Here is a 27,902-nt window from a genome sequence, read left to right on the forward strand (position 1 = left end):
AACCCATATAGCATCGCAATTAGCCCAGGCCAGCAACTACCCCCCCAAACCCTGCATCAAATTCTTCAGTCCTTTATCAGCCCCAAGGCATGTGAAAGCTTAGAGGCCCCCTCCCAACTGCTGTGCAATGATATTACTCTCTATTTTTCACAACAAATAGAGCTTATCTATGAAAAAATCACCTCTGCAGGAAACCTGCAGCAGATTCCAATGGCTTCTGACCAATTGAATCCGATAAACCCTCAGCTGCTAGAGCATTTTCCCACACTTGCACTAGCAGAGGTAGAACTACTGATTCACAAGATAAAATCTGGATCCCCTTCTGACCTTATTGCAGCTAAAGTTATCCCTTCTCTAGCTAAACATCTGTCTCCCTCTATGCAATCCCTTATTAATCTCTCCCTAAAAGAAGGCCATGTTCCGTTAGAATGGAAAGTTGCTCAGGTTAGACCGATCCGCAAGAACACTAAAGTCCCGTGGACGGATCTTTCCAACCTCCGCCCCATCTCGCTCCTTCCGTTCCTGAGCAAACTAATGGAGAAACATGTCAACACTCACCTCTCCAACCATGTTGAACTGACGGGCTGTTTAGATCCCTCTCAGACCGGTTTTAGGCCCAAATACAGCACCGAATCAGCATTACTAGCGGTCACGGATAACATCAGGATGACCCTAGACAAGGGCCACTCTATGATTCTGATGCTGTTGGACCTTGCCGTGGCGTTCGACACAGTTTCTCACAGCATTCTGCTCAGAAGATTAAAAGAGATCGGACTAGGAAAATCAGCCTTACAATGGACGATGAGCTTCCTATCAGCTCGCTCCCAGATTGTCAACCTAGGCCCGTATCACTCGGCTCCTACAGAATTGTCCAAGGGAGTCCCTCAGGGCTCGTGTTTGAGCCCTACATTGTTTAACATCTATATTGCTCCCTTGGCCAATCTTCTAAGGTTGCATGGGTTCATCCCCATATCATATGCCGACGACACTCAGCTGCTCTTTCCATTAGATACATTTACCTCCTCTGGTACAGTTGGCCTTCTCTAATGGTATGAGAGCTATATCCCACTGGATGAAGAATAATTTCCTCCAGTGTAATGTGGGAAAAACAGAGATTATGCTCTTCGGAGAGGCCCCCCTCCTATGGACACCAGACTGGTGGCCAACCGATCTAGGCCCCCATCCCACTCCCAAACTTACAGTAAAAAACCTGTGTATCAGTCTGGATCAAGCCCTTATCCTGAAGGGGCATGCTGCTCAGACAGCAGGCTCCTGTTTCTATATAATAGGCCTGCTCCGTCGAGTCTTCCCTTTGCTTCCAGACTCTACCTGTCAAACTTTAGTCCAGGCGCTTGTACTAAGTCGTCTGGACTACTGTAACGGCCTGCTGATCTCCGCCAATGATGCGTCACTCAGCAGACTGCAGGAAGTCCAGAATACGGCGGCATGATTGGTCCTCAACGCTCCCTCCAGGACCCTTTCTCGCCCTCTTCTTACGAAGCTGCACTGGCTCCCTATCCGCCAACGGGTCAGATTTAAAATCTGCTGCACTATTCTCAAGTCATTGGTTAATTTAGGTCCTTCCTATCTCTCAGAGAAATTCATGCCATATGTACCTTCTAGATCTCTCCGCTCGAGTGCCAAACACCTTCTTGTGGTGCCTCGAGTAAGAAAGGCAAGATTAGGAGGAAGAGCTCTCTCCCATCTTGGCCCTCGATACTGGAATGAGCTTCCTATGTTTTTGAGACAATACTTGGATCCTCTACAATTTAGGAAGCTGCTCAAGACCACTCTTTTCTGCGCCTGATTTTGCTGTAGCTGCAACTCACCCTCACGGCCCGTCCTAAGCGCAGAGATACCCCTTCAGGGGTCGATTCAAGTGCTATATAAGAAATAAAATAAATAGTTACAATGTAGTCAACGTTTTGCAACAGTGCGATCACCTCTTGCAGTGTAGTCATTTTTTAATTTTGCATCTTTATAAACCTATTAAATTCCTTTAGGCCTAATATGAGCCTGAGTGTCTTGTCTGGTTTGGGATGAGGAATTATTCAGAATAAACTCTGGGTTATTTTTTTCTGTGGTATCTGTTCTATTTCCCTCTCCATTAAGAGGTTGTTGACTTCTTACCGTTGACGCACTTTTTGTTTTCTGCTGCCTACCTTTCCCCACAGTATTACTGTTAGTGGTCTATTTAGTTCTATGCAGTAACAATGTTGGATTAGGCTCAATATCAATCTGTCAAAGGTGATTTTATTCTATTACTAGGTGAACCCTCTGATGCTGCCTTCTATTGGTGTCTTGTGTAGGTGGGGCTCTGCTGCAAACTCAGTTGCTCGAAGGTTGCGATCTGCTCAGGTTTTTTCCCTTCCTATGGGTCTCCCTCGAAAGGTGTGGCGTAAAGGAGACCTATACTGCCACTGTGGTCACATACTTGATGGGCCACTTGGCGAAGTGAAGGAAGTGTGCAATGTTGCAAACCACCCTTGTGGGTGTTCTTCTCCTTCCATGAAAAGGTCCTTTGTATTGCAAAGCCCATATTGCCTAGGCCATCTTAATGTCCTTTTTCGGGTGCTTTAGTGCCTTGTCATCTGTGCTGTCCAAAGAGACTGTCCCCAGTGAACGGCATTTTGATTTTACCAGGCCTGTACCCCTTGCTTAACCCCCGACACCCATAGCCAGGTGTGTCTACGCTCTACTCAGTGTTGTGGCTGCACACAGTTGCCTTCTGGCAGTGTTTGCTGTGTCGAGTGCCAACTTGAGGCAAGTATTAGCAATATTATTGCTCTCCTGAACTACTGTTTTCCCTCTTTTTATATTCCTCTGGCAGATGTTGCAGGAGGTCTTCAATCTCATCCCATTGCTTGTATCCCATATCAGTTTAGCAGTACGTTCCAGGTTTGCAATACATCGCTGCACTACCGCCGACCTTCCATCTTCCGTCCCACCAGATACACTTGTTCTGCTGGCCAGGAGGAGGAGCAGTAGAGGTGCGTGATTGTGCCCTCTTATGTGCTATTGCAATGATCAGGGAACCCGCTACCAGATGGACCTTGATGTAAGGTGGGTTATGGGTAGAGTGCCTGTATTTCTTCTGTAACCTCAACATGAACGCCTTCACTGCAGCTGGTTCCTTGAATGCAACTCAACCTTGGTCCAAGAGACTGAGTAAAATGGGTAGGGATGGATTCCTTTTTTGGGGTTGGTAACCGTGTTCTGAGCGGGAAGCATGAATCTGATTGCTCTTCCTCCAGCTGGACACAATTAGTATTCACTGTCCTTTTTATTAGGGCATTATAGACTGTGATATCATCCAGTGAGGGCCTTGAGTCAACCCCCTCTTCTGGTGAATCTGCATAGAGCTCTTGCCAGTCGTTTCCCCTACACTGTAGGGGATCCGGTTGTATATTGGAACAATGCATGCCATTACCATGCATGCCTTTACCAGGAAAATCTTACCACGCATATGCCTTTACAACGAAAATGTAAGAATTAAAAAGATTTCACAGGTAAGCATAAACCATATATATACAACACACATATGTATCAATGTGTGTACATATATATATATATATATATATATATTCATTCACTGAAAAAAACAAAGGTTTCAGGGGCGTTATAGTTAGGAATTGGCATTTAAAAAACCTTAGAAATTCACTGAAAAAACCATAAGTTTCAGGGGCATTATAGTTAGCTGGACATTTACCTCGTACAAAACCCTAGAAATTTCCCTGTTATAGTTAGTTCAGCTAACTATAACTCGCGCCCCCGCAATGCACTGCTGATGACGTCACATATTACATCACTCATGACATGGTCAGTGACATCACTGATGACATCACTGATGACATCTCAAATGACATTACTGATGACATCATCCATGTGATAAATTAGTGCATCTTCTCACACCCTAATATAACCTTTGATACACCAACTCAAAATTTCCGACGGCCATTTTGAAAACCATAGATACTCCAATACCAATAACTACATACCCACTCATTAACTCTTAGGTCTACATACACCTTCACTCACTCACCTGTACAGTCACTCATACTTACAGTCACACTGTACAAGACTATCATATGCATTTATATACCTATATAGACACTCACACACCACCAATCATCCACTGAGGTACTGACACCTAGTCAGTCGTGCAAGTAATTAAACACAGTCCAATTTACTCACCTATACAGTTAAACACACTCAAGTTCACTTACTCATAAAAATAGTACCACATTCTTACGCTCTTATACAATCATTGATACAAGCACACACTCATCCATACAGCCACTCTCACAATCACACACTCACATATACCCACTTATATACTCTTACACACATATATACTGCCTTTCACATATGTAGTTAGTCACACATGTACCACTGAGATATACATTCAATCCCTAACACACCCATACATACACTCACCCAACCATACAGTCCATCACAGATGCACTCTTAAAACCATGCACCCATAGAATCACCCACTCACACATCTATGCATAGTCACACACACCCTACCCACACAAACACTCAGGCACCCATACAGATACTCAGACAAACAATCAATAACCCATATAGACACTCATATAGCTATTCACAAAACCATGCAGCCACTTATACACCTACACACAGATACATACAGACATTCACAGTTTAGTCACTAGTCTGCAGTAAGATACATTTAATGACTCACTTATAGAGTCAGTTACGCACCTAGAAAATCATCCATTCACACACTTGTACACCCACTCATTCTTCAACAGACCTTTCCCTATATATATTAAACATATTAAAACTGTACAGAAACACATACTCACTGGATGATGTCATCAGTGATGTCACTGACCATGTCATGAGTGATGTAATATGTGACATCAGCAGTGCATTGCCGGGGCGCGAGTTATAGTTAGCTGAACTAACTATAACAGGGGAATTTCTAGGGTTTTGTACGAGGGAAATGTCCAGCTAACTATAACGCCCCTCAAACCTTTAGTTTTTTAGTGAATATCTAAGGTTTTTTAAATGCCAATTCCTAACTATAACGCCCCTGAAACCTTTGGTTTTTTCAATGAATTTCAAAGGTTTTTCAAATGCCAATTCCTAACTATGACGTGCATGAAACCTATGGTGTTTTCAGTGAATTTCAAACGTTTTTTAAATGCTAATTCCTATCTATAACTTATCTCTGAAGATATCTTGTTTAATGATTTTGATTGGATTTGTATATTTTTCAAATTCAGTGTGTCAATTTCATTAATTATATATTTTTTTAAATACTTTATCACCATTTTTTAAACTTATTTTTTCAATTAATTCTTTTAAAAATTAAAAATTATTATTTGAACTTAATGGGTTTTTCAAACATATTTTTTTCAAAATATTTTTTTAACTATATGTTCAAAACTTTATTTTATATATATTATTTCCATGTTTTTGGATCCGCGCACCTAATGCGAGAGGAACCGTGCACCCAACGCGATAGGATGTGCGCACCCTGCGCGTGTTTTGCCGTTTTTTTTTTTTTAAAGGGGGCCCCAGGGGGTCCTTCTGGGACCCCTAAGCACCTCTAGAGGGTCAGAGTATTTCCACTCTGCCCCCTTTATATGTTTTACACACTTATTCCCCTTGCTTCTTCAGCCTCGCTTCTATCCAGGCGGAAAATGGCCGCCAACAGTTCCTGGTTTTGAATGTAGAGAGACACTCGACAGCCAATTAGCATTCAGCGCGCGATCAGGAGGGCGCGCGCTCGGATCGGGGAGGATGCGCTTACGGTGCGTGTAGGGTCTGCGGATCCTCCCCGGCCATAGCTATTTATGTACGTTTAACTCTAATTTTCTCAGGAACTACTGAACGGATTCACACCATTTATGCAAAAGGCACGAGTCTTAACTGAGGACTACCTCTTTGCCAAATTTGGTGTCATTCCGTTCAGCGGTTCGGGCTGTAGCTGCGACAACAGATCCTATGGGAAATTGCATGGGGAAAACGCGTTTTGGGACCCCCCTTTTTTCTCTGCCCCCGCTTGACGAATCACCACGAAACTTTCAGGGTAGGAGCGGAGCGGAGCTGGCCAAGAGTGTGGAAAATTTTGCAAAGATTCGTCAATCGGCGCCAAAGTTATTCCCAATAGAATGTTGCGGATTTCCTATGGGAAATAGGTCCTAACTATAACTATCTACTGGCGACCGCCAGTAGATTATATATATATATATATATATATATATCTATATATACATACACACACACACTTAGTAACCCACAGTCCCTAAACCCACATCCTTCCTAAACCCTAAAATTACCCTTGCAACCCAAAAACCAACACCCACCCTGAACCTTAAAATTACCCTTGCCACCCATAAAACCCACACCCACCCACATCCCTAAACCTACTCGCCACCCAAAAACCTACACCCACCCTTAACCCTAAAAATACCCTCACCACCGAAAAACCCATACCCACCTAATATATGTATTAGTTGTAAAAGTTTGTGTGGTAAAGGCATGCATGGTAAAAACGCATGCGTTGGAAAGCCTGTGCGGTAAAGGCATGCATAGTTCCGACAGAGTTGTAAATGTTGTTTCCCAGAGGGTCCTGCTTGACTGATCCTTCCTCTACCTCGTACTGTACGAATACTTCCTTGATCAGCTCCTCTAGTTCTAATGTGGCAGCAGGTTTCAAGTCTGGTATGTCCTGTACAATGTCTAGGTCTTGCAAAGTCTCAAGAGGAATTCTGCATTTCTTTCAAGAATCACCAAACCCCCAGCTTTCTCTTCATCAGGGCCTCCATTTCAGCCTCAAGGCACAGTTTTTTTAAATCAACATCAAACGCTTTTTGGTCGATGTCAACCATCTCTGGCCTCCTCTTTCTCGCCCCCACTCTTGCAATAACCTTTTGGCATAGAGGCTGATTCAGATACTCTTCCTCGTACAGGCTTTTTCTTTGGACCAGTGGGGCTCTTTTGACTTCTGCCTCCCTTTAGTTGCCAAAGGCCTTGGCATTGAGCCTAATTGTGCGTGCTTCAAGTCCAAAGATTTCAGCTTGGCCACTGTGCGCCTTTGGTGTATTACCTGGTGTTGTTTGGACTCTGCAAGGCTCAATATTCTTTTCAGGGTTATTTCCTCCTCAGCATCAGTGATTCCATTAATGTAGGGACCTTCTCCCTGGGCCACTTTGGTGTCCTTGTGTGTTTTGTCATCGCTGGAAATCCCGAAATCTTTCAGCGACTCCTGCTTATGTTGCAATAGTGCCTTGACTTAGAGTGCCCACCTTTTCTTCTCCCTTGCTCTTAGAGTTTTCAGCTAGAACTCAGTGCATACAGGGCTCCCTTCTGATTTCTGATCTTTCGGGAGACAAAGGTTCCACACATTGTGGTTGTCCCTCTGTGCGCATTTGTGGTGGCAGCTGGGTCAAAATCTAATTGGGGTGTGCTCTATACCCCTTGGTCGTTTTCCAACCCATGTGGTTGATGCAAGTTCTTGAACAAAAAAACCCAAAAAACCTGATTTTGGGTTTTCGCCTTCCTTCAGTGTCTGTCAGTAATCCAGCCACAAGCTCCTCTGCTCTTCAGTGAGCGCTGGAACATTTCAGCAAAACCTTCTGCTCCCTGGAGTCTTTGGCTGTCCTTCAAGACCCAATGGCGGAAAAAAGAATCCGAAGATGACAACTGCTATGAGAGGTTTCAGTGGCACACATCTGACGTCATTCAAGAAGGGACCAGGGGCCAAATGGCCAATGACTCAACACCCATGACCAAAAAAACCAAAAGGATAAAGAAGGTTAGAGTGAACAAATCCAGACCCAAAAACTATATGGCAGAATAAAGCACAGTATGTGTATCTAGACAAGAGTCACACTGCCAAACCAAAAGAGTAGTTTCCATAAAGTGAGCATTGGAACAATACAAGTGAGCCAAGCCAAAGGGTGGTAAAGAGGCTATACCCCAAAAGAGGGACAACATAAGATGAAACAAGATTAACAAGGAAAGCCATCGAACAGTAAGCTAGCGAATGGATGGGCTGTAAACCCACTAAGTTTTTGCTAAGCACACAATAGGTCTTTTCCAATCGAGATCTAAAATCCTTGCCAGGTTCGTTAATGGCGGTGTTGCTTGGATTGAACTGGTTTGCATTGTTGACGAGGGAATAGTTGTACCATCCCCAAGAAGATATACTCATCTGTTACTTTTTTAATCTTGTGCTAAATAAACATTAACAGTGAAAATAAATAATGCGAGAGGCAAGTACAACAGCCCAAATACAAAGATCCAGAAAGGACATCCACATAATGGCCACAAATTCAGACAGATTTGTAATCCAATCTCAATCTGAAAAATGCTGCCCAGTGTACACAAATCTCACCAACTTTTTCTGATAAAAGACACACATACCCCAACACATGCAGAGAAAATCGTTTACAGTCCATTAAGCATGCTTTTCTCAGGTGTGCAGGCTGCCTTATACCGCTCCTGAGAGAAAACAGTTCAAAAGATGGAGTGGGGCTTCATGCAGGGGGCAGCAGAAGAGCCCAATATTTGTAGAAGGCTGGTTCAAATAAATTAATTCAGAGTTTCAGACAAAGGATGATCAAGTTGACAACTTTGATTGCAGATCCATATATAACGTGTTGTTTATGTTCAGAACTTTCCTTCCTGGGTGCAAGTAACATAGACCCAACAATCAAAATGTGTGGTACACTCTAGGAACCCTTTGCAGTGGGAAAGATAAGGAAAATGGGGAGGTTACAAAGAGGTTGAAACTTCTACACAGAAATGTTAGTGATTCTTTTGTTAATTCCTTTCTGCATTGAAACATGGATCGATCTTTGACCACAGTACCTTATTAAGAAAGGACACGGTTTAAAAAACAACTCAAAAACACTTTATTAATATTATTGCATAATCACAATTCTTTACAATGCAGCACAAAGAAATATTATATAGATTGTCGGATATTTATTAAGACCTATTTAACCAGCAACGCATGGGTTACAAAAGTAAACTTTGCAGTCATGACGTGGATCAAACACACTGGGCAGCATCTTACCACAGAGGTCCAAAAGCAGGGGACTGTGGAGACTTTCACACCTTCACATATTCATCCGAAAGAAGCAGTTTAAGAAAAAAACATTCAATAATCCTGTTTTTGTAAATATATAAAAAACAAATCTGATTCTGCCAGCAGAAAGCAGTACAAAGATATTATGGTATGTTCTTTGACAGGTGTTAACACATGGGGCTAGTTGTAGTCATTACAAGCGTTGCAAAAATAAACATTTACGAATTATCTTTCTCAAGAACACATTTTGAAATCTAATAATTCTAGGTTCCCAAAACGCACACTAAAGCAATTTTAGTATGCTATAGAACATGGTCATGTGCATGGGAGGAGTAGGAGAGATTAAAAAAGCTTCAGCTCTAACTCTATAGGGGAACACTGTGCAACCTTGTACTGAGAAACGTAATTTCCAGTGAGACTGTGATAACTTCCTGGGTCAAAGCTCAAATAAGTCCAGCATCACACTTCTATGAACCTGCCATAGGCCATTGCAAAAAGGTTTGTGGCACTTTGTGGTTTTTCTATTGCACAGTATTTAGGGCATTGTAGGTTCATCTAACAAACAACTGACATCAACAGACCTATGTTTTGTTAGAAACACCATTTGTCATTTTATGCTTTAATGTTAAAAAAATCATCTTCAAGTTCTGTTTCAGTTAATTATAGCTCCTGGTCATTATAAAAAGGCATTGAGGGTTTTAATATGGGAACGCTCGTTCAGGTCTGAATGAGGACATGCAATATAAAATATGTGTGACCCTCGTGGAGGGCGTGCAGGTCATTCACAACTACTTGCCCATTAACATCCCTCAACCTGAAAAAGTGGAATATTGTGTGCAATTGGCAGTGGTGGGTGAAAACAATTATTTAAAAATTAAGTGGCTCTAAAAGCATAAGCAAACATGTGCATTACAATATGTGCTAATGATCGAGTTATTTGAAAAGGGACCACTAGTTAAAAATAAAAACCAGCCAGAGTAGCATAGGGAAGTGCAATATTAAGGTCACTGTAGGCTGCTGACTTGTGGGGCCACCACAAGAGGGTGCCATTACAGGGAGAGCCCAAATGGAGAACTAATTTTGCTAAATTCCTTGCACTGAAGTCACAACAGAGTTGCCTTTGACACAAGATATCCTGCATTCCTGAGGGTACCAGAGACAAATTAAGTGTGGGAGTTCCTTCCATATTGTATTAACGCACAATATGAGATGGTGTGGGGCTGTTCTATCAAGCAGTTCGTTCGGACAAACAGGAAGGAACCCTAATCCCATCTTCTGAACTTTGGTCAACAGATTATGCGAAAATTGCTCAAATTCATCTTAATGAGCAGTGGAATGAGATATCGAGAAGCGCAATCATGATACTTATAAGTCAGCCTCGCCCTGGTGTGTCTAAGTCACATGTCTGTGGTGAGGAATACGCATTGTTTAAAGCCTGTATGCTGAGCATTACAAGTGGTAAAGTTTACTTTGTATGGCTTACTCAATGGCCAGGGTAAGGATTAAGGCCTCTTTATCGAGTAGGTTTCACAACTTGGCAACAGATGCTGGAACTTTATCTTTAGTTATCTTTAGTTGTCCCACTTTTTCTTAAAATGAAATATGAAACAACCACCAAGGTGAAAGTTCTTTCAATGCTGACCTCGCCAAAACATCATCATAAAAAGTATACAGGCCTTGCTGCCCATTCCTTTCAGAATCAATAGGCAAATGTACCCAACAGGACTGAGAAGTCGGGAGTAGGTTATTGCTATACCCCGCCCATGTAATCCTTGCTATTAAAATCTGATGGGGACATTAACGATGAACTATACCTTACAATGACTTATTGGCTTTTGCATGGAAAGAAAATATATTGGATACCTGTGATGGTGGGTGCTACAAGACATGATATATTATATATATATATTTCTAACACCTACTCAAGAAATGCAGTGATTAGGAGTTTTCTATTCAAAACCAGATGCCTTGTTGGGCGTGTTTATTCTTAGTTTCCAAAGCACTTGCCCTTAACAACAAACATCAACAAAAAAAATGCACCTTTACAAAAGGTACTCTTGTGCAGTGAACATCTCATGGATTGCCCAATTGTGCCTAGTCTTTTGAAAGCTACAAGTCATGGTGAGAACATTCTGATCTATATTGAAAGAATGATTTAATAATTTCCATGGCTTACAGAAGAATGAGACTGGGCGAGTGATCTCTTCAACCACACAACTGATTCAGGACCAGGGCTCAATACTTGCAATCTTTATAGAAGCCAAGGACTGAATGAGGGTTGAAAATAATTGACCGCCTCACCTACATCTACAGTACACAGGGCACTGGTGGTCTGTACTGGAGGAGGTCAGGAAGAAGCCATGACGAAGGCCAATTGCTTGCTCTAGTGATGACATTCTGGATTATTTCAAGCATATAAAGTTTACAAAATTGGGTCTCAGTCACCTAGGACAAAGTGCATATGTAACTCTTTCACTCTTCCAAAAGTTCTCAGAACATAGTTTTCCAAAATGGAAAGGGTGTCAGATTTGGGGAGGGTACACGTCAATGCCAGAATGCACTGCCCGCTGCAATTAAAATAAGAATGCAGCACCCTGGAGGAGAATAGCTGTAGGTGACTCAAACTATCGGTGTCAGAAAGCCTTAGACATCTACCATCAATTGGTCCCACTGCTGGGTTAATGCTTTGGTTCTGTTCCCAGAGTGCAGGGTCGATGCAAGGATGCTATTCACCGCGCCCTCTCCTCCCGTCTGAACTATGTGACGTGATTAGAGCCAACCTGGCACCCCCTTCTGCTGCCCTTCTACGCAGCAGCTGTGTAGTGTTGCTTTCACCTGGAATGGACCCTGCCAGAGTGCATGTGTCAACACGATAATAGATTATCATTTAAAAAAGGGGACGAAAACGGCTGATCGTGCCAGTCTTAATAGAGCCCGTGGATGGAACAGGCATGGCACCTAACTATTTGTGCCCTGATGCCACTTAGAAGCAAGCTAATAGGTCAAATTGAAAGATAGTGTCTATCACGGGTGGCACTCATTTCTTGGCACATTCAAAAGTGTCCCCAGGAATAAGTGGGTGCCCAGCGTGAAAAATATGCTCTTAATTCAGTGAGCTAAAACATTTGCTCCTAAAAAAATACATGTTTTTTGGTTAGGCGAAGAAAGGAGAGAACATTAAGAAGTGGTGGGGGCAGAGGGGGTTTCTTGAACTCAGTTTTCAACAGCAGACCTTGAATGTTCAAATCATCCTTTTCCCCCCATTTCAAGGATTACTTCAATTTAAATAAAACTATGTTTGCACCTCTCAATGTTTTTATCACTTAAGGTTTCATTTTGATTACTAATATAAAAAAGCACACTTTTAAAAAGGAAAGGCTAATACTGCTCTTTTTAAACGCACCACACAAAAACTGCATAAAAAACAGGAATTTGAAGTCTGTCTCTCAGCATTTGCTGAACTTGCATCGCTTCCATATCGCTATAATAGGGTCTCGGTGCGTGCCCCACGGGGGTCGTGCTGTCCATTTCTTTTATTGCTCTCACCCCTTAAAACCTACAAATTGTTTTGGCAATATTGAATGTACGACATCACTATACCACTGAAGTCGAAAGCGCGTCCCCAAGGATGCTGAATGCTTATGTATGCGTTTACCTCGAACAGCCGTGCAGGGGGGTTCCACAGAGGCGGGCAGCTTAAAAATGGCTTGCCTATGCAAAGCGAGATGCATAGAGGCTATGCATGGTCCCAATCAGAAAAGTGTTCATTGCACATATATGCAAATAGTGCCAATGTGTCTAAGAGAGTCTCGAAGCACAATGCCATCTCGTAAACCATAGTGTTTTCGGAACAAAAGTGCAAACGATGAGCAGCTTCACGAAAGGCAACATTTTCAAAGGCACTTTAACGTGGAAAATCGTCCAAAATAAAGCATAGTTTACTACAGTAATGGCGAATAAAGGATTGCCAACCCAATATCTTTGGGTGCAAGCAAAACAAACACATACCACTACCCTCCTGTTTGTGGGCATTGCGAATCACCAAATGTAAACCATTTTAGTGTTAGAGATTATTTGCACATTAAAAACATCTAGAATGATATTGCTCTAAAATGAGTCGCGCATTTCTACTTGGTTGATTTTGCTCCTTTGCTGGACAACCATATGGACCAGAGTTGCCCAAGCCGTGTTCATCACTTCTGGGATGACAGTGAACAAGAAGTAGACAATAAAGCACATGGAGATGTCCAAGTGGGCCAACAGGAAGCACCCACGAGCAGCTCACCGAAGGAATTCACAATCCTTGGCAACAGAAGTACCGGCATGTACAAATATATACAAATAAATTATCAACAATTTTACAAAAAGGCACAAAGCAGGCCGCGGGAGTCCATCTCGCAAGAGGCAGGATTGTTCTACCAGTTGTCCTCATAATAAGTTAGATGCGCTTACGGACCCATGGTCATCGCGGCAGTGAATGATCTCTTTTTTGGTCAGGCTGCCTTGCCTGTGAAACTGGTCGGCCTTGATCGTCTTTAGGCAATGTATGTTCTTCCCCAAAGCAATGCTTTTTATGGAAGGGAGATGCTTTAGCATACCCTTTGGCAAGGACGCGACACCGGTACTGGACAAATTAAGCTCTTGCAAGGAGTCCAGGCCAACAAAGATTTCGGCATTTAGGAATTTCAGGTTAGGGTTGTTTGACAGGTCCAGTACCTGGAGAGTTGGCAACTCTTTGAAACAATAGGGGGAGACTTCAGTCAAACGATTGAGATTGCTGAGTGACAAATGGATCAACCCTTTCAGTCCCATGAAATCCTGCTTTTCAATTTTGGCAATAGGGTTCGTATCGAGGTTAAGGTATCTAAGTGGAATTCCTTGAAGTTTTGGCACGGAATGCAGTCTGTTTTCTGACAACATTAAGCTCTGGATGTTGGGAAGGTTTCTTTCATCACTTTGCAAAACCGTAGAAATTAGGTTACTTGAAAGATCTACATTCATAGGTTTTCTTTGTCCTCTTGATGTAAAAACTTCCATTTTTATCTCGGACAGCTTGTTGTTGCTAAAATCCACTTCACCTAGGGCCGAACTACAGAAGCTTTCATCGGGCAGGGCCTCCAAGGAGTTGTGGCTCATATCTAAAGACTCCAAGTACCGGAGCTTTGAAAAAGTGGTGGAAGAGATTTTTGTGATCTGGTTGTAACTGAGATCCAGGCTGACCAAGGTCGTGTAGCCACGTCCAGACAACATGGTTTCATTAATGATGCTCAGCTTGTTTGAAGACAAGTCCAGGTAGGAAGTGTCCAAAGGAATAGACACTGGGAGAATATGAGGCCCAACTCCACTGCAGTCCACTTTGGTCAAACTAAAGCTGTCAAAAAGGCCGAAGGACTCCACTTCACAGTGACATTCAGGAAAACAGGTCTTGGTGGATCCAATAAAGGGTGCCAGAAGCAAAATCTGGAGCAAGGCTGACAAAGTCATTTTGAGATCTGTAAAACAAAAAGAGGAAACATACTTAGTCCTGGCATGGCTCAAAAAAAGTTACGTCAGAGAAGGTTAAACAATGATTTTATTAGCAACACCATTCACAATAGATTTTACGGAAATTTGTTGTCAAACCAAAGATCGGATGGCTAATCAATGGAGATGCAACGGTTTAGAGTTGCTGAACGCTAAACCTTAAGCAAACTTTGTAGTATCAGATTGGTGCCTCCCCCGATAGCTCACCTGGAGAGAAGTGCGGTACCTGGTACGGGTAGCCTTCGCCTATTCATTGTATTACTTCACCCACAGCTTCCCGACTCCTATTGACTGGTTTCCTGCAGCTCTAGCCCTGCCTCCATCCCAGTGAGGAAAGTGTGGATGGATGCTTAAGCACACCCAGGTGTGCTCTGCACTGGGATGCCATGGTCTCTAGTATAATGAAGCCATGAAGCTCAATCATCCACCCTCATATCATGGCCAAGGCTTTCCGAAATGAACGTAACTTGCCTTTTCGTGATCAGTCTAATTGACCAGATGCTTGAGGTACTGATGAGAAATATTGGAAGGTCTAATAATAGACTCTTTGGCATCACCCACTTCAATGTACAGTTACAGTACAGGAAGCAGCATCTCCCTGCATTCTACCCATATGATGCACCTCTATTCCAGAATCAAGCGGTCTTGTTCATTGTAACATATGGGTGATATCCCAAATGCTCCATTTTCCCCCTTGTGCCGTACTGATCTGTGTCACATTACCTGGGGCCTTACACAAGCCACAGGAACACACTTGTGAGCTCTTTCTCTCGCTCTCGGTGTGCATGCACGTATCACTCCCCACCTCACCTCTTTGTTTCACTCAGCTCTGCTGCTGTTTGCACCATCTTGTCCTCTATCGGTTCCTCTCTCCGATCTTGCTCTATTCTGGGCCCCATTATGCTACAAAGCCCATTTTTGCTCACTGGCTCCACTCTCCCACATTAGTCGTTCAGCTCCAGGTGTTGCAACTGGCACAGGGATGTAAAGTTGGCCCGGTTTGTCCATTCCCTGGTTTCTCACCTCTTCCCACGACCTCCCTGCCAACCCTCCACCTTTCCTTATTCCACCCACTCTGCAGGTGACGTACATTGAGCACAGATCCAACATGTTGAAACTGTTTAGTCAAACCTGTTGTATAAAAATTAACCGCTTCCATGCGTCGGACGGCCCCCGGCCAACTGACTTCACAGTGGGCGTGTACAGAGGACGGCCGGGGGCCGTCCGAACCGCGCACTTGTGGAATTTTTCAGCACTGCGGGGGAATTCCGGCCGCAGCCAAGCGGTTAAAGACCACAAAGACTAGTTTGCCAACAGAACCAACCTTCCTTTTTTTTTTTTTTTCAAAAAAGCAATCGATTCAAGTTTGTAGAGCTGCTTAAAGCATCACGCAGCGGTTTTGCCATGGTTAGTCAAGTGGGAATGTTCTGGGTATAAAATTCTACATTTAAGAATGATTGTTAGGAAACTCGTGGCAACGATTGACTGTAGTTGAGATGTCAGGCCTTACGGTGGCATAAATGACAACACCATGTGGAGTTACAAAGCACAGCAAAAGCAAGCCTAGGTTGCACAGCACAGTGCGCTTAAAGCAAGGGTCTCCAATGGGTAGCTTGGGAGCCACTGGTTGCTCACCAGTACCCTGGAAACAGCTCTCTGAAGTGCAGCCCGGCTTAGTAATAAATCAGAGGGCCCAGCCAAACTGAACAAGGTAGTGCTACACATCTGTGTCCTTGGAGTGACCGCCATCCAAACCAGTGACAGGGCAACATGCTTACACACAAACACACTGTGACGGCCGGTTGTACCAACAGCATGACCACCTGTCTCCACTCTCAATTTAGCAGTCACAACGAGATTGGCCACTTTCCAAGAGCCATTCTATAAACCATACAGAATGTGTGAAAACTGGGCAAGAATAAAAGTGCACTGAGGTAGTAGCATTGTGTGAGAATTACTCGTCGGTAGCCCTGTAGTCAGAGGCGGGGTTGAGAGTGAAGATAGGACAACAGCCTTGTTTGTTTCAGATGGTGGGAAGGGTGTGTGCATGGACGCATGTTAATTTGTTTAATGTTTCTGTCTGCATGTGTGCGTTATGTATGTGCTGTGTATGTGGCTGGCATTGTGTTCTCCTTGAAAGACATGGTTTATTCCTGGAAGCAATTCTTGGTATCAGGCAACACCACCTATTTGGTGCTCCCAACATAAGGGGTTCATCTATGGCACAATAAAAACTATTCTGGACAAAGTTGGCTCTGGCATAATAATGGTAAATCTTGACATATGTTGGGCATCTTTGTACTAATCATGGCATAAAGGCAGCTATTCTTGCCATGCTCTGAATACATTTGGTCTAATTGTGGTCCCCTATCGAATAGTTATGGCCTTTTTGGAATCAATGTTCACAAATAGATACAATAGTGGTTGTGGCCCTAACATTATGGGGGGCATCCTTTGCATAATGTAGGCAATCTCTGTCATTTTGATGGGCATCCACAGCATGTACATACCAGGGTAGATGGGGCAGAATGTGTCAAGAACATGCATTTGAACTAGGAAAATCACAAGCTGACTTAAGGGCCACGCATGAAAACTTTTCCCCCATGAAACGTCATTTTCTTTGAATGTGTTGACCCAAAAGGGAAAGTTTATATTAAGTTTAATAGAAAAACATGTATTCTGGGAAACAAATATGTCAATACTAGTAAATCTGCAAGGCGCGGTTACGACTTTGCTTGTATCTGATGTTGTCACTACTTCGACAATAGTCAAAGCCATTAGTGGCTAGGGCTATTTTGACTGGTCGGAAGAAGCTCTCGTTATAGAAACGGTTGGCGGCCCCTGGCCTAAACAGAAATGGCTAACCAAACCACTTCTGGGCATAACCACAAATACACCCAACCCAGCCAAAGGTACAAGGCTAGTGTGTGCAGGAAGAAGCTGCAAGTAGAAGGAAAATTGCATTATTCCACAAGCAGGTATGTGACCGTGTGTATAGACCAGTGTGCCTCGCTGAATTCTACGAAAATAAGTCTTGGTGACAAAGCTCACATTAGTAAAGCAGAAACTTGCTTTACAGAAAGGTATGAAAATGTTTAAGGTAGCAGTAATATAATCCAATGTGCTATTTATTAATCATAATTATGCATCACAAACTACAATACTGAACACGTTTTGAGCAACATCATTAAATACTTCACAGTTGACTGTAATCCATACATAGGGCAGGAAGATTATATTACACCTTCCCATAAAGAGAATTGAGGGCAGTCTTGCCACAGCCACTTTATTCCTGCCTACATGAGCCTGTGGAAAAAAAGAGGCCACACACTGTGGACTATTATGTTACGCTTTGTCTGGTAGGTGCACCAGAGACGCCTCTTCGGTGCCACCCACCAAACAATACTGCATTTAGCAGGCAACATATAAGAAAAATGGACGATGGGATAGTTAGATGATGAAATACTGCATTTAGCAGGCAACCTATAAGAACATAAATGATGGGATAGTTAGATGATGCAATACTGCATTTATAAGGGAGTGTATAAAAACGTAAACGTTGGGATACGTAGATGATGAAATACTTCATTTAGCAGGGAACGTATAAGAACGTAAACGTTGGGATAGTTAGATGATGCAATACTGCATTTAGCAGGGAACGTAGAAGAACGTACACGTTGGGGTAGTTAGATGATAAAATACTGCATTTAGCAAAGAATGTAGAAGAACGCAAACGTTGGGACAGTTAGATGATGCAATACTGCATTTAACAGGGAATGTAGAAGAACGTAAACGATGGGATAGTTAAGATGATGCAATACTGCATTTAGCAAAGAATGTAGAAGAACGTAAATGTTGGGACAGTTAGAGGATGAAATACTGCATTTAGCGGCAACCTATAAGAACATAAATGATGGGATAGTTAGATGATGCAATACTGCATTTAGCAGGGAATGTAGAAGAACGTAAACGTTGGGATAGTTAGATGATGAAATACTGCATTTAGCAGGGACCGTATAAGAACGTAAACGTTGGGCTAGTTAGATGATGCAATACTGCATTTAGCAGGGAACGTAGAAGAACGTAAACGTTGGGATAGTTAGATGATGAAATACTGCATTTAGCAGGGAACGTAGAAGAAAGTAAACGTTGGGATAGTTAGATGATGCAATAAATACTGCATTTAGCAGGGAACGTAGAAGAAGGTAAACGTTGGGATAGTTAGATGATGAAATACTGCATTTAGCAGGGAAAGTAGAAGATCGTAAACGTTGGGATAGTTAGATGATGAAATACTGCATTTAGCAGGGAACGGAGAAGAACGTAAACGTTGGGATAGTTAGATGATGATATACTGCATTTAGCAGGGAACGGAAAAGAACGTAAACAATGGGATAGTTTGATGATGAAATACTGCATTTAGCAGGGAACGTAGAAGAACGTAAACGTTGGGATAGTTAGATGATGAAATACTGCATTTAGCAGTGAACGTAGAAGTAAACGTTGGGATAGTTAGATGATGAAATACTGCATTTAGCAGGGAACGTAGAAGAAAGTAAATGTTGGGGCAGTTAGATGATGAAATAACTGCATTTAGCAGGGAACGTAGAAGAAAGTAAACGTTGGGATAGTTAGATGATGAAATACTGCATTTAGAAGGGAATGTAGAAGAAAGTAAACGTTGGGGTAGTTAGAGGTGGCAATACTGCATTTAGCAGGGAACGTAGAAGAACGTAAACGTTGGGGTAGTTAGATGATGCAATACACAATTTAGCAGGGAACGTAGAAGAAAGTAAATGTTGGGGTAGTTAGATGATGAAATACTGCATTTAGCAGGGAACGTAGAAGAAAGTAAACGTTGGGGTAGTTAGATGATGCAATACTGCATTTAGCAGGGAACGTAGAAGAACGTAAACGTTGGGATATTTGGATAATTAAATACTGTATTTAGCAGGGAACTCAAGCAGTAATGTAGCAATTGTGCTGAGGGTCAGGGTGCAAGAAAAGCATATAAACCCTTTACTGCTGGGCGGCTAGTAAAATACAACAATAAACAGGGTTTAGCAGGCCCCTCAGGCCTTCGGGCCTCACTGTCACTGCACCTGCAGCACCACTGGCAGCTACGTCCATGAACATAAGAACATGAATGTTGGGATAGTTGTAGGATGCAAAGAGAAAGAGGCCTTTTCTAGGATGCAATAGTGTATGCATTGGTAGGTGCATGAGGCATGCAGCCTTCCGCATCTGCACTAAAGTGCACAAAGGAAAAGTGGCTGTGCGGACGCACCCGGTGGCTGTCACACTTAAAACTTTCTGAGTTCAGATCACCGCCAAAACAGCAGTCACTGCTATGGCTCTCTTTTCAAGTTGGGAGGAATAGGTTGGGGTATTTACCACACATATTAAACGCCAGAGCCCAGGGAAAGGTATTTACCCTACATGGGTAAACAACTTCTATTCTGAGTTTTCAACTTGAAAATGAGGCATAACGTGCATAATCTACTATTTAACACACCGAGTTCTTCGGGTTTCGCCTTTTTGTCGAGTCTTTTCCTACAATATATTTGGGGAGGTTTGTGCTCATGGAATCTTTGAGAGGAGAACTGGAGTGTGACACAATGAACACACACATAGTAATTCCATTCCCAGTTTCACAGGGAAGGAATGTAACCCTGCTCTTCCTGTCACGTGATGTCATCTGTCATAATAGTAGGCCTGGGCGAAAATTTCGTTCCGTTCGTGGAAATTGCGATAATTTGACATTTTTGCGTTCCGCGGAGAGCGCGAAAATGTCAAAATTTCCGCATTTCGCAGCTTGGCGATAATTTGTTTCTTGCTCGCGCTGTAAAATATTACATTCTCGCGCGCGATCGCCTTACCTGAATCCCTGCGTTCGCCGACAAGTTTTCTTGATCCGGTCGCGTTCTCCATGAGATGTTGCATTGTTTTTAGCCATTTGCGCTGTCTCGCGACAGTTCGCGCCTGCAGTGACGTCATGCGTTCACGTCTTTCTTCTTGCGATCATGCACCGCGAGGCAACTGAAAACAAGATGGCTGCGCCCGCGAGCAATCACATGGGTAAGTTGGCGAGCCGCAACCATGCAGAAAATCTCGCGAACATGCGGGAAAAAAACTTCCGCATCTTTGCGATATTTCCGCGTGTTTGCGATCATTTTTAACATTTTCGCGATAATTTGCAAAAGTGGATTTCGCAAATTCCGCCCACCCCTACATAATAGCCGCTATCGTCAGTGTCCCGAGGACAGGAACTTCGAACCTCAGCACTCCCTTAATGACACGTTCTTGTTGGTTAATGTATACTGTAAAACCCATGCAGCGCTTCGAAGCTGCGTGTACTAGAATCCCGATCTGAAATGCGTGCTCTCAAACGGGTGCCGCACGCAGTAAAACATGGTCGCAAATGCCCGCGCCCTCTGCAAAGACTCCTGTGCGAAGCGCCACAGCCGAGCCCAGAGGCTGCCAGCTTCCGTCAAAACAGGCCCCTTCGCTGGCAGAGTGGAGGGCGGTGTATACATCTCTATGTGCTGCCTCACTTCAGCAAGTGGCTCGCTGAAAGGCTTTTTCCAGTCTGCCGAAAAGTAAATAAAAGCGTGCAGCAAAGAGGCTCCTGCATGCAGGGATGTAGCTCTCCACGGTGCAGCTGGTGCAGTGGCACCGGTGGGGCCCCGTGAACCAAACATCGACGTTTTAACTATTCGACAAGGGTTTTTCGGGACACGTTTTCCTGGCTTGCATTAGGACCGAGGGCATCCTTGCTACGACAGGTCTTACGTGACCTAGTCGCGCGAGAACGGCTAGTAGAGTGGCGGGCGGGGCACAAATCAATCCGCACTGCTGGCGAACTCACGATGCAGGTGATGGGCGACCGGGTCACGAGAGCCTTCCTAGGCACTGCCTCACACAAAGGCGAGAGTACGGCTTGGTGCACAGCTGCCATCGGGCCGGGTTGCATCATCCTTATATTTACAGACGTGTAGGATGATAGTGCAAGTCCGGCCGGGCCTCCATTAACAGTAATTCAACAACGCCCGAAGTTATAAAACGGATAAGTCGCGGTTTTAACTTGAGAATGACGCCGTCACTTTTGGAATTTGGCTCAGCACCATTTGGCCGATAAAAAGCGCGCCTGGCTCATCTTAAAAGAGTTCATTCCGTCCAAATTACGAGGAGAAGAAACTTTTAAACATCTCCTAATGGAACTTTCTGAAGTTTACGATCTGTTGAGTGCCAATGTGGAAACAAAGATAGTAAGTGCATGCTGCACCCTCTATGACTTTTTGGGGGTAGTTCGCCCCCGAACAATCTACGTGCCTGCTAAATTTGGTGAAAACCGACACAGGAGGTTTTGGAAATGCATTTCCCAGGAATCCGGGATACACACTACATGGAAAAAAAAGTCACCAAGACAGTAGCTAATGACAATCATTGTTGATGGCGCATCGGTGACAGAGCATCACAATCACAAGGGGGGGTTGGAACACAAATGTATCTTTTTATCCAAAAACCGAGATCCACCCGTAATTTAGAACAAGATAATTTCCAGATCTGAGGTTCCATGCAGACCTTTTGATATTGCACAAAACGAAAAACCGTCAGGGGTTCTTAAAGAGTCAGGGCGCTGGCCTCTTCCTGTCTTGGCCTTTCATGCGGGCATTTCTAAAATGAGTCAATGGAATCTTTGTCCAAACATCACCACGGCTGGTGCTTGCATGAGACAAGGGGAAACATAAAACAGTGTTCAAGTGCTAGCGCTAGGTGGCGTCAAATGACAACAAAAGACAGGAAATGGCCCTTTTATTACTGTGTGCGGAGAGCTCCAGGGCTAAAATGCAATTGTACCTTCAAGGCGTCAACCCATGGGTTCCCTGCTCAAACATCCGGGTTAAGGCGGGAACTCGCGAACTGTCCTCTGGAAGTTCCCCTTCAGTTCCACTGCCTAAACAGAAGATAGCCGATCACAGGGGTAAAGGTCTAATAACTCCACCCCCTTTCTTCCGATGAACTCTGGCCCATTTAGAACAACCGCAACGAACACAAACACTGATGCTGATAAGGCGCCAAGGAATCGGCCATCAGTGCGCTATCCAAAAAAAAAAAGCCCAGCACCTCAGAGTTAATTTCTTACAGGGCGTTGAATCATTTCTTTCCACACGTACAGTAAAAAAAGAGGGAAGGAACCATCTTCATTTTTACCCAAGTACAAAGAGCCATCTAATATTTCCCTCTAACCTACTTTAGGTTAAACTGCACGTTAACATGATTTACATTCGCCATGAGAGGATGACACCGCTTCCCTTTTCCGACTCACACGACTTACTTTAAAATAATGATTAACACATGCAGCCGAGGCCTCCGTGGGGGAGGAGAGAGGTTTGCGGTTGTTTTAATCCCTGTGCCACTGGGAAGGGTCAGCCTGTTTTTTCAGGAAAACGGAACCAACGTTTTCAGCTGAAACGAAGGGATCGCATTTCAGCGGAACGGAGCTGAAGCGAACTAAATAAACCGAGGCGGCGGCGGCCGGCTCTTCAGGAACCGTCGCAATAACCCCAAAAATGCACTTTACTGAAGGCCTACGGAGCAGGAAAGGTGTGCAGAAGAGGTCAACATGGCTACGTGTCTGAAAGCCTAGGATACGTCACGCCACGCGTATGATGTTATTACGTTAACAAAGCCCAACATCTGCTATGTAAGCATTTTAACTCTTGGTCTGGGGAGCAGGAAGCCACTTGAAGTGCAGTGTCGTCTGACAACTGTGGCTTTCCCTCGATGAGAGCATGTTGTACATCTGGGTCGCCCAACCTTTCAGGGCCGTCTGTGGTTAGGGGGATCACGTGCACATTAGATTTTGTGACCAGCGTCTGTGCAGCGCGTTATTGCTATCATTTTTGTGGTCACTCATTCAATCAAATGTCTTGTAAAGCCACCCGTAAGGGTCTCTAGACGCTGTGTGTGTGTGTGTGGGGGGGGGGGGGGGGGCGGGGGGGGAAGGGGGAGAGGGAGTACAGCTGATCTGTCGAAGGCACTGTGGTTTAATCGAAGAGCCAGGTCTCGAAGTCCTTCTTGAATTGAGGCGGTGACGGTGATTGCCTGAGGTGAAGAGTCTTGGTGTTCCAGGTCCTCGCAGCGAGCTAGGAGAAGGATCTTCCACCGGCCGTGGGCTTGCGGATATGTGGGACGGTGCCAGCTGGGCAGAGCGGAGCTCTCTGGTGGCAGCTCGCGGAGGCATTCTGAATGTTCTGCAGTTTCTTGAGGAGTTTCTGGGGATGCCAGCGTAGAGTGGTCTGGTTGCACACATGAGTCTGTGCACCCTTAATGGTTCCGGGAATTCTCTGTGACCAAAATCATGATATTGTGGTGTTACTTTCAGTAATTAATGATTTAGATGCTCTTTGATGTGTTAAGTGGCGGCTGACGTGGGTTCCGTGGGATGCAGGCATGCTGCTGGTCTTCAAAGTCTACTTCGCACACAGGCCATTATGCGTGCAGACTCTGCTGGTTCTTCAGGTGTGTGAATTTCCTTATGGTGGTGCTTGCAGTTCTGGTCACCTTCCAAGAGGTAAGCAGGTAACTGTGTGTACGGGTACAGTGGGTTGCATGATCCGTAGCTGTAGGTTTCATAAGCTTGGTAGTCACAGGGTTGGATTTCAGTATGGTGATGCTAATACGGGCTAGTTTCCCTAAACTGTTGCCAGTAGGGTTGGCATTCACTAAAGTTGTGCCTGGAAAGATGAATCTAGATACATTTCTCTCTCCTCTTGCATTTAGAGTGTGATCTGTATGAGCTGCAGTTGTGAGTTTCATTAAAGGGGTGCCCTTAGGCTTGGATTTCCCTAGGTCCATAAGATTGAGTCTCCCCCAAAGTGCTGCCATTTTGTTTGAGGTTCTCTTCGGTCATAACTGTAGGTTTGGGAGTCCTTCATTTGTTAACAGCAGGGTGAGGTTCCTCTCAGAGTACGGCCTGAGCAGTTGGGTTTCAGTATGGCCCTGCTTGTAGGGTTGGATTTCCCTAGGCTATGGCCCACAGGGTTGGGTGTTCTTATGGTGGTGCCACATGGGTCAGGTTTGAGGATGGTGCCCCCTGGAGTTGAATTTCACTTTGGCGATGCGTGTATGGTGGAGTTTCCCTGGAGTGGTGCCTGAGGGTGGGTTACACTAGGGAGATGCCTGTATGGTTGGATTTCCCTAGGGTGGTGCCTCTGGGGTTGGGTTCCACCATGGTGTATCTGAAGAGTTGATTCCATTGACAAATCTCCACACCTCTTTCTATTTGGACAGTGGGGAACATGTTTTGTAGCTGTGGTTTTCACCCGAAAGAATTTGTTTTTAGGATGCCTATTAGACAGTTTCATTTGTATATATGTGACCCAATTACATTCCACCCACTAAACTGCAATCCCCTTGCAAACATCTATTTGTGCACAGATCTCGCACTTACATGTGTTGCAATGTTTATTGCACTAAGTAAATACCAGGTGTGGAAAAAGTCTGCACCCGTGGTTCAATTTCAGCAGAATCTGGCGGAACTTCACAGGGTAAAAATGGACAATATATACCAAGGCATGAGGCTTTTGGGGCAGTAAGCACCACCATCTGCATGTTGTTACACACAAATTCAGAATAGACGCTAAAGTATTGCATAAATGATGTACACCTTGGTGTCAGATTCGATCAGGTGTGATAAGTATCGCATCGGACAGGACCTGCCCGTAATCAAGGCCCTTGTCAGAAAGACGGCCATTTCGAAACCTTTCTACCATCAACTGGGATTTCTACCCCAGCTCAGATTCTCAACCTGATAAAACCAACATACAGTTACTAGACACATAATAGTAACTAACATCATTCTAAAACCCTTGTTCCACCAGTCTTGGCTGAAATAATTCAGTGGGCATCAGATTGGCAGACAAACGTGCAAGTGCAGTGAAGTGCTTACTTTGTAGGAAAATAGGTCTAGGGGCCCAAACAAAGTGTTTCCTGTGAGCCCATAGCTGGGGCTGCCAAACGAAGGGGTTGCCAAACACCAAGGTTTACTAGTTTGGATTGAACCCCTTTAATCGTGCACAACCATGCCCTTTCATGTCCTTTTAGCTCACCCCTGCAGGTTTTCATTGTTGCTTTCTCTGTCTCTATTTTCCCACCTTTCTCCTCTTCTCTCTTTTCTGCCCTTTTATCTCTTGCTCTGGGTCAAAGTCTGATGGTGAAAAGTAAGCCGTGGGACTTCAAGAGGAGAGTCGGCGCCCACCAGCTGCAAAAATCAAGCTCGAGAAACAAGTGACGTGGCATAGAGGTGTAAAGAGCCACCCTACCTAGCATGGCAGTGTTTTTCTATCCAGTGTGGAAAGGCGAGGACTTTTGCCTTCTTGGAAAGGAGTCCGTGACACGTTTGCTACGCACCAGTGTCTTCACAAGGTTGTCTACACCATTACAGCATCAATCTCGCGAGTGCACACTTGAGGTTTCTCGGGTCGTTCCGTGCCGGAGCGCGGCCTCAGACACACAAGGCCCCGCTTATGAACAGTTTTGTGGAACACCTCGTGCTCTGCACCTTTCTGGACACGAACCCTCAGTTATGGGTTCGCTCCGCGGTACAGCACGTGCTGATGTTTAACGGTTGCAACTCCCTGAAATCCGACCGAGGTTAACGTCTCTTATCGGGAGTCTTGTAACTTGGCACCATTTCCTTTCAGATAAGACTTCAGAGATGCCCTTATCGGCCGCGAGAAGAAGCAGACGCGAGTCTCGACTGACAAACGCGCGCGGGCGGACTAACTGGTGATTAGTGACGCCGCGTCTTCACACTGAGGAGTCACTGAGGGCAGTGGCGTAGCAAGGGGCCTCGGCGAAAGAAAGGGACAAACAACAGGATTGAAGAAGAAGAGAACAAATGCAACTTTTGGTGGCCTGATAGGTAATGAAGGGACACATCTGAATGAAAGGAGTGGAGCTTATAACGAAAGGGCTCACAAAGAGCAGGGATGGGCAAAGAGAAAGAGACTAGAAACGAGTACGGAGAAGATCCGCAAAAGAGTCGAGAAGGGAAGAGGCAGGAAAGACCACAATTTCAGTGGCAGGAAGATTTAAGGAGCAGTTAGGAAAATACAGTGCAGGAGTTAATGGCTGGAAGTCAGGATGAGATGGTACTGAGGGCAGCAGGGGTGAAAGAGGAGAAAAACAAAGAGTTGGACCTCTTCAGCATAAAGGTGTAAGAAGAGGTTGAAAACAATTACATCCCACTTTGTGTCCACTCTGAATGCTTGACATTTTCTAAAAACGTTTTGCTCAAATAAAAGTGTATTTTTTTCTCATGTAAAAAAAAAAAAAAGGAAAACAATGACATCAATGGGTGTCAATCTTGTTTGAAGCTCTTGCTGGTATTCCAGTACTAGCATCCACACAGCGGGGCAACCCATGTCAAACTGGCTTGAAGCCGCGGTACCAGGATCTCCAGCACTGCACAAAGATCTGGCCGCTGCCGCTCAGGACTTGTAGTTCATGGACACTTATCTTGAGATGGCCCTTGGTACTCCAGTTGCCCACTATGAAGAGACAGGATGCTACGCATGCAGGCATCCAAGGCAGGAGATTGTTTCAGGTTCAGAAAGATCATAGTTACAACAGGAAAAGGTAAAGGACTGGATCACTTTGAGAAGAGAGCCAAAAGGCACGCCGAACAGCAGAGGGACGATAGTGCAGCTCTCCGAGACCCTTGAAGTTGCAATGAGAGTCAAGGCGAAGAGCAAGTAAGTTGTAAAGAGGATCTAGTCCCAGGCTCCATCCTCAGACCCAATTTGGGAGAAGTGGTGTAGGAGGTTTTGATTATGGACGTTATCAAAGGACGCAGACAAGTCCAGTGGGAAAAGTACTGGATCACCATCCATGTCTACACAAAACAGCGATGCATCCCAATCCATTGTTATTTTGCGCACCAGGCCACCTCAGTGTGAACCCAGCTATATGCAAATCAGTCTGGACTCTGCTCCAATAGGAACAGTCCAGCTCGAACTGCCAAGCCAGGTTCTCCCTGAACCAGAACACAAGCATCCCAGGACCGGTTTCGCCCTAGTTATGGGCTCATCAGCCAGGTACAGCTTGGTTCCAGAAACAGTGTGCACAGGACCCACATCTGGGCATACCCATCCCACTTAGGGCTACACAATAAGTATACAAAACAGGGATGGAAGGAATGCTTGAATTAATCCCAGCCACTGCTAATCACTCGGGCCGCATTCCAATCCATTGTTATTTTGCACACCATGCCACCTCAGTTTGGACCCAGCTATATGCAAATCAG

General features: G+C 44.4%; 1 protein-coding gene across 4 annotated transcripts in view; it reads right to left on the reverse strand.

Annotated features, from left to right (window-relative positions):
* Positions 1-8,867: 8,867 nt before the first annotated feature.
* The window catches only part of TSKU (tsukushi, small leucine rich proteoglycan), a 67,575-nt gene continuing 48,540 nt past the window's right edge, over positions 8,868-27,902 (reverse strand). For all 4 annotated transcript variants that reach the window (XM_085623264.1, XM_085623265.1, XM_085623266.1 and 1 more), the window contains exon 3: positions 8,868-14,559. In XM_085623264.1, coding sequence (XP_085479390.1) covers positions 13,496-14,551 — 1,056 coding nt within the window. In that variant the 5' untranslated portion in view covers positions 14,552-14,559 and the 3' untranslated portion in view covers positions 8,868-13,495. The remainder of the gene's footprint in view (positions 14,560-27,902) is intronic.

Source organism: Triturus cristatus, chromosome 8 (assembly GCF_964204655.1).
Source record: "Triturus cristatus chromosome 8, aTriCri1.1, whole genome shotgun sequence".
NCBI classification, from domain to species: domain Eukaryota; kingdom Metazoa; phylum Chordata; class Amphibia; order Caudata; family Salamandridae; genus Triturus; species Triturus cristatus.